At 32.0% G+C, this 7,885-nt stretch overlaps 1 protein-coding gene across 1 annotated transcript; it reads left to right on the plus strand.

The window, feature by feature from the left end:
• Positions 1-6,126: 6,126 nt before the first annotated feature.
• Positions 6,127-7,140, plus strand: LOC106304219 (CTD nuclear envelope phosphatase 1). Its single transcript, XM_013740619.1, has one exon. It carries the CDS (start codon positions 6,170-6,172, stop codon positions 7,001-7,003), a length of 834 nt encoding a protein of 277 aa, XP_013596073.1. The 5' UTR covers positions 6,127-6,169; the 3' UTR covers positions 7,004-7,140.
• The last annotated feature ends 745 nt before the right edge of the window (positions 7,141-7,885 follow it).

Below are 7,885 nucleotides of genomic sequence, written 5' to 3' on the forward strand. Positions count from 1 at the left end.
TAGTATAAATAATATAATTAGAACGTGTATAACTAGTATGACTTTACAATTAATATGGTATATTAGCTTTTTGTTTTCAGCATGTGAATGATGTTATAAGATGATGATGTAGAACCAATGAAAAAGTTGGTATAATCTTCCACTATATGATTTGTCGAAATATGTTAAAAGTTATTTTATAATATTTATTTGGATAGTTATTTGTTTACCAATTGTACCAGTTGTACTAGTTATACTATTTACGGAAAAAAATTATCTTCATTTTTTTGAAGCCAAAGATGACAACTGCTGTACCGGAAAAATGTTGCAATAAAAGACGATTGAAAGAGTATATTCAAAACGATGATACAAAATCCATCATGAATTCAAAAGAATACAGAATCATTCATGTTTAGTGTTTGAACTACGATAATAATAGTCCAATTGGTTTAACTATAGTAGCAGTAGTAACAATTTAACTGTAGCAACACATCGAGCTGGCTTGACTGGTACATCAAGCATATCAACATATTGCTTGCTCGGTGAGTTATGTTGTTTTAGCTTTTTTTTCTTAACATGGACATAAAAATAAAATAAGAGTTAGACTAATTTTAAATAAATATACAAAAATAACATGATTCAACTTGCATTTGGAATATTGGTCTAATCTCCCCTGCCTGCATGTGTCAAATATATGAATAGTATATTTCTAATAATATTTGATTTGGAATTGATACGTTTATAAGTTGTACTAGTTTTACTAGTTGTACGATTTTCGGAAAAAATCATCTTCATTTTTTTGGTCTCGAGGCCAAAAAGCTAGATGCGGAGACAGAAAATTCTTCAACCATTGCTCTAAAAACGCGAGTCATCGGAAAGAAGAAAAAGATTGAGTTTGATGTATGATTTTTGTGTTTTTTTTTGCAAATATTTATTTTAATTGTGATGTATTAATACAATTCTTATCAACAGTTGTAAAATTTTAGTTTGTTTATCAAGATAATAATAGATATTAGAAAGAAAAATATTTGCCAAAAATAATACAAATAGTCCGTAAAAATATTAATTAAGAATTATTTGGCAAAATAAATCATTTTAATAAAATATTTTTTTTAAGTTACATTTAATTAGTAAATGATATAAATCACCAGTTGTAAATGATACATATTTTTGAATAACTTCTTAAAATTGATACTAATTTTGTGTAAAATGAATTGATGCAAATAATTTAAATTTTTACATCAATTATTAAATGAATTGATGCAAATTATTTGCATCACCAATTATTTTGGTACAACTGATACAACTAAAGCAACATACTAACATGTAGTTCAACCATAATGTTTAAAATATGATACACATTTAAAACTTGATGCACAATACAAGATGAAATAACATAGTTATACTAGTATTTGAGTTGTACCGGTTTGTACATAGTTGTACTTTGGCATTGAAATCGAAAAAACTAGTTGTACCACATAAAATTTAAACTTACCTTAGTTGTACTACTTCTTTATGTGTACATGCATTTGCCCCAATAAAATGAAATTATCAATTTTGTTAAAATACATTTCATGCATGTTTTCTAAAAATTATGTGAACAAAGAAGTTAACAAACCTTAAAAGTATAAGGTAGATCATGCAAACTTATGAGATGGTGTAAAAACTGCAAAAAAATACAAAAAATTATCACAAATAAAAAGGAACCTATCTAAATACTTACCAATTTGGCCAGCTAATTGCTTTTTTTTTCATATAGAATATCCAATGGAATATATCAATTTCAGAACCTGAATAGTTGTACTAGTTATATCAGTATCACTAGTCTGGTAAATAAGACATAGTTGGACCAGTTATACCAGTATCCCCTGTATTGTTTGATACAAAGGCAAAAGTTGTACCAGTTGTACCATAGACAAAAACGATTTATTCTAAAATATCATGTTTCATACTTTAGCAACATTATATTAAACCTTAGAATCTGACTCATAACGTTAACATACATATTATGTGACTAAACTGAAACATAAAACATTAGAAAAATAAAGAGAGACATAGAAGAGTGAGAGGAAAAGAGAGGGAGAGAGTATACACTTACCAAGCGATTTCAGAACCAAGGACGACGCACGAGTGCTGTTTCACGGCGTCATAAGCTGTAGAAAGACCTTAAGAAACAGACGTAAATGTTTGTGGATGAAGAGTTGAAGAAGAGAGCTTTAGTTGGTGAATGTAATGAATTTTCGTGGTGGTTGAGAGTGAAATGATGAAGAAGAAGAAGAAGAAGAAGAAGAAGAATGATTAAATTTATGGTGGGACCCAGACGAGAGAAGGAGAGATTTAATGAGAGATCGGACGGTTCAGATTATAACACAGAAAAAAGATCTGACGGCTAAGATGGATTTCATTAATTGCATTGTTGTAATTATCTCATTCCTTTTCTTCTGAAGATCTAACGGTTCATATTATAAGAGAGATTATCTGATCTAATGGTTCATATTGAACCATCATTAAAGGCAAAATGGTAATTTTCTTCTCCTTGGTCCATGTAGATTTTTTTTGGATGTGTGAGACTTGTTTTTGGCTGTTTGGTCCATTTCAGATTTTAGTCCTCTGTTTTCATTGGTTTTAGTGGTTTGCTTAAATTTTGTGGAGAAACTAGATTTGGGCTGTCGTGCGTAAGTTCCGAGCTCTGTTTCAACCTCTGGCTTGTTATAGTGGTTACTTACTCGTGTTTATGTTGTTTCTGCATCTATTCATGGTGTTGTTAAAATGAGAGATATCGATTTTTCTCGATATCAGAATAGAACTTTCTTTCGCTAATGGATCATGTTTAGTTTTGAAACTGATTCCGCTTCCATTGTTCCTCTTGTTTGGTCTGTGTTTTCGTCTTGGTGTTGTGTTTTCGTCTTGGTGTTTTGGGACGTGAACCATCAATCCTGGCTATCTATATAATTTGTACTTTGTAGTTCAAGCTTGTTTAACAATAGTTTACCGAAGCTAACTCGGGACAAAATTGATTAAGACAATTGAAAAAGAAGAAGACATATCTAAACTATGAGAATTATTGTCGTGATTTTGTTGAAGGTATTAAAAGCCTGTCTGCTATTGTTGGAACAAGAGCAAATAATTCACCTTTTTTAAAAAACAAGGTCAGTTTGGTATTCCTAATCATTAATCATGTCTGATTTTACTATTTTCCACTGTGGAAAACCCTTTAATTTCTCATTATTATCGTCATATTTTTCTATGATGTAATATGTTGCAAATCAGTTTTAATAAAACAATATTTAAAAGATGTAAAATAAATGCAAACAATTGTTTCATTATAAAAGGACAAAAATGTCCATAAATGTTCATCTAGAATTTGAAGTACCTCATAAACTAGAATGACTATTTCTTGGGTTATGGTTTGACCATTTTGATCCAAACTTAGGTTTAATCATAAAACTTTTTGTCAAATTTAAAAATATATTAATTGAAATCCGAATCATTAGCAGTCAAATTAATAATATAATTAATCAATCACGTTTTTCTTTCACTTAGTTAAGTTTTAAGAGATCTATTTATAAGTGGGCTAGATTTTTGAGTGAATTGGCCTAATATCTATAGAAGATTGACAAATTAGGAAAATACCCAACAGAAGAATTGTGTGGGCCGAGAATTGCAAGTGGAAGATGCGAAATGACCAAGCCGTCCTTAGATGCATAGGAAAATAAGAACGGTACGTAGGTTAGAAGCTATTGGGGTTTTGTAATGATTGTGTTAGGGCATAAGCCCCTGCTCCTATTACATGAAGCTAGAAAGGTAGTTTGGGCGAATCAAATTGCAGAAGATTGTATGGGGGAAATAGACAAAAATGTATGATGAAACCCATGGTGAATGTTGCAGAAGATTTTCACAACTAAAAGGAAAAGACGAATTATTTACTGTTTTGCCATTCATTAAACTAGTTTCTTTAGGGATGCAAACACGTGAAATGATGGATTTAACTAGTTTGCTTTCCACCTAACTATGCTATGTTATTGAATTAAACACTAGAACTAATTCGATATAGTATTTACATTAGATGTGATGGATAAACTAATTGTTAAACAGTATTATGTATATTATCAGTCGAACAATGAATTTAAAAGACTAACCTAAAAGATAAATTAATATAAATTATTAGATATACCATATATATAAATTGCTATATGTTATTCAATATGTTAGCTGTATAACAATAAATCTCGACGGTTAATTTGAAAATACATGAAAAATAGTTATAACCATATTAAAACGTTTTAGACTTTTTTTTATATCAAATAGGACGGAAAAGATAATTGTTATACAATATTGTATATATTTTAGCTAGCCAACAATAAATTTAAATGACTAAAATAAAAGATAAATTGTTACAAATAATAAATATATTGGATACATGAATTGTTATATGTTATTAGATATGTTAGCCGGTTAAAATATTTATATTAAAATGTAACTTTTGGTATTATGTTTATCGGGTCAATAATATTGTTTACAAGTCAACTAATATCCAAACACAAATCAAAGTTCATCATTTTTCCTTTGTTTACAGGCTAATTCGATCGTATATAAACTTTTTAACACATATAAATTTTACATTATCCGACTAAGTTAAACTAATATCCAACACACAAATACAAAATTTAGCATTATCCATTATTCATTAGCAATAAAGTTAAGTAACAGAAAAAAAAAGTAAGCAGAAGAAAGCCACGTTTCTCTTTCATCACTCTCTCTTTGTTCTCATCTTCATCAACTTCCTAATCATTATGTAAAACAACAGAAGAAAGAGGAACAAAAAATTCATCAATGACTTAACGTTACAGTAAGAAGAATTAAACTTTAGAAAAAATAATTTATGGATTATACCAAATCAACTATTTGAATCTAGTCTTCTTCTATCACCTGTCCATGTTCTCTAAGATGATGGCTTTAGGAATTCTGGTTCTGATAGAACATTGATGAGCCAAAGACATAATATATAGCGGATTAAGCAGGGGATGATTTTAGTTACGGGGCTTTATGAAAATAAGAAAATAAATCAACTTGTCTGACAAATGAGGTTTCGTGTGATATTGGTAATCAGAAGGACATGCACATCGCTTGGTTGCCTTAGAAATAACGAAAATATATATCTGACCATGTGTAGGGGTATAATGGTCAATACACGTGTGTATAAGTCTAATGTGTACACTGCAATTACTCTAGATTTTTTAGTTTCTATGAGTTAAAAATATTTATGAGAAAATCACTAGAATAACACTAAAATTTTTTTGTCACAAATATAGCTTTTAAGAATAAAAATGACCAAAATAGCACTTAATGTTTTATCAAAAGAGATAAATATACACTTATACCCCAATGGTAAATTAATTTAGACATTAGGGTTTAGAGTTAAGGGGTGAGGTTTATGATTTAGGATTTAGGGTTTAGAGTTTAGAGGTGGGGTTTAGGGTTTAGAGTTAATGGGTGGGGTTTATGGTTTAAGGTTTAGAGTTTAAGGTTTAGAGTTTAGAGTTTAGGTTTTAGAGTTTAGAGTTGGGGAGTGAGATTTTGGGATAAGATTTCAAATTTTGAAAAATAAAAAAAAAATAAACTTTTCAAAACATAAAATGCTATTTTGGTCATTTTAGTTTTTGAGGACTATTTTTGTGACATAAACTTAGAAATGTGCTATTTTGGAGATTTGCCCAATATTTATCTATTTTATATTATGAGATATATATGACAAGTGTAAAGTGTTAATACCAACTAATCATTGGCAATTTTCGATCAAAATAAATATTGGCAATTTTCGATCAAAATAAATATAGTTTAATTAACAAAAACAAATCAAGTTACGATTTCCAGTATCATAATGTACCATTAATTTATGAGTCTATTTGCATTATTTTTTCCTATTCTCTACCATCTATATATAAATTTTTTCTTAATTTGGGGAAATTAATAGAATTCACAACGGTAACAATACAACGTAAACACCGTGTTGTGTTGTAGGTCCAAACTTAAAAAAAACACTACTTTCCCAAACTAGCTTCGGACCGAACCTAAAAACAACCACATGACCGTTACACCAGGCCTAATTTAAATACCACCATCACTCTCTTCTTTATCTCTGTCCTAAATCTCACAAACTCATCTCTCTCTCTCTCTCTTTGTTTCTTCAATGGCAACGAAACTCATCATAAAGAAATCAGCGATACCAATCAACCGTCACCAACGAAGCTGCTTCCGCCGTCACCGGAAAACTCAAATCGGATGCACATCGCCGGCGGCGACCGCTGTCATCGCTTCCATCAACAAATCGATTTACAGATGTCAACGAAGCATTCTCTGCTTATTCTCACGCGTCGACGGTCGTCTAGGAACCAGAGGATTCAAAATCCTCAAATCTCACGAATCCGCGAACAATCTCAAAACTCCGTATTCGTTGATTCACGATAGGTCCGGCAAATCGTTCGACGAGACGAAGAAGACGATCGTGTTAGACCTTGACGAGACGCTTATTCACTCGTCGATGGAGAAACCCGAAGTTCCGTACGATTTCGTGGTGAGGCCCGAGATCGACGGTCAGATCTTAACCTTCTTCGTGATCAAACGGCCAGGAGTGGACGACTTCTTGAAGAGGGTCGGGGAGAAGTACCAAATCGTTGTTTTCACGGCGGGGCTGAGAGAGTACGCTTCTCTGGTCCTCGATAAGTTGGATCCAGAGCGGCGCGTGATCTCACGGAGCTTTTACAGAGACGCTTGTTGCGAGATCGATGGGAGGTTAGTGAAGGATTTAGGGTTTGTGACGAGAGATTTGAGTCGCGTGGTGATTGTTGATGACAATCCAAACGCTTACGCGCTTCAGCCGGAGAATGCCTTTCCGATTAAACCGTTCAACGATGATTTGAACGATGTTGAGCTAAAGAAGGTCGGTGAGTTTTTTGATGGCGATTGTGAGAAGTGTGAAGACATGAGAGTTGCTCTGAAGGAGTTTGTTGGACGAGAGGAATGATTTTTGGTTAAGTTGATTAGTTGATTTGATTAAATTTGTATTAGAGGATTTGATTATGAAGGCATTGAACCAATAGCTTTGTTTGTTCAATTGTCTTGTGTAAAAAAACCTCCTCGTTTGAAAGCAATTTGTTCATTTTTTTTTTTTTTTTTTTGATTAGTGTCTTCTCCGTGGCTGAATTAAAGGGAGTTTGATTACTGTTCATGAACGGACAAACAAATATTGTTTCTATGAAGCACAAAGCTTGTGATTCAAGAAGCTTTGTGTAAATGGAAGGAGGAAGTGAAAAGATTGTATCGTGAGATATATTGAAATATGAAAAATATACGATGAACATCGTCTAAGTCTATATTACAGATGTGGGGTATGTGTGACAATTTACACATACAAGTGCCAAATATATACATGAGAAAAAGGTTTGATCCAACAAAAAGGTTTTACACATGCAAGATGCAACAAATGTAGCATCACTCCACCTGCAATGCGTGTTTGGATTGTGTCTGTTTATGATGAAGATCGGATTTCATTTTGAAATTCTGTAACCTACTAGAACAAGTTTTTTGCTCTCAACAATAGTAGTAGTCAGTCCGTTTAGGATAGCTTGTAATAATCGTTGCAATGATTCTATATTCTACGAATAAGTGTTCTTTACATTGTTCGTAAGTCACCCTGGATGAGATAAGAGACGGCATCGCCAACATGAAGAATTTTTTCTTCTTTGCCTATTGTTAAATTTATTTTTGTCTACAATGAGCATGTTTATCCGGGGTCCTTAGTGAGGTTCTTAGTGCGTGGGTCCCCACAAAATCCTTAAGGATCGGTTACAAAAACTACTAATTAAGAACCAATTTTAGTGAGTTTCTTACACTGCTCGCGGGCCCC

Source organism: Brassica oleracea, chromosome C7, assembly GCF_000695525.1.
Source record: "Brassica oleracea var. oleracea cultivar TO1000 chromosome C7, BOL, whole genome shotgun sequence".
Taxonomy (NCBI): Eukaryota; Viridiplantae; Streptophyta; class Magnoliopsida; order Brassicales; family Brassicaceae; genus Brassica; species Brassica oleracea.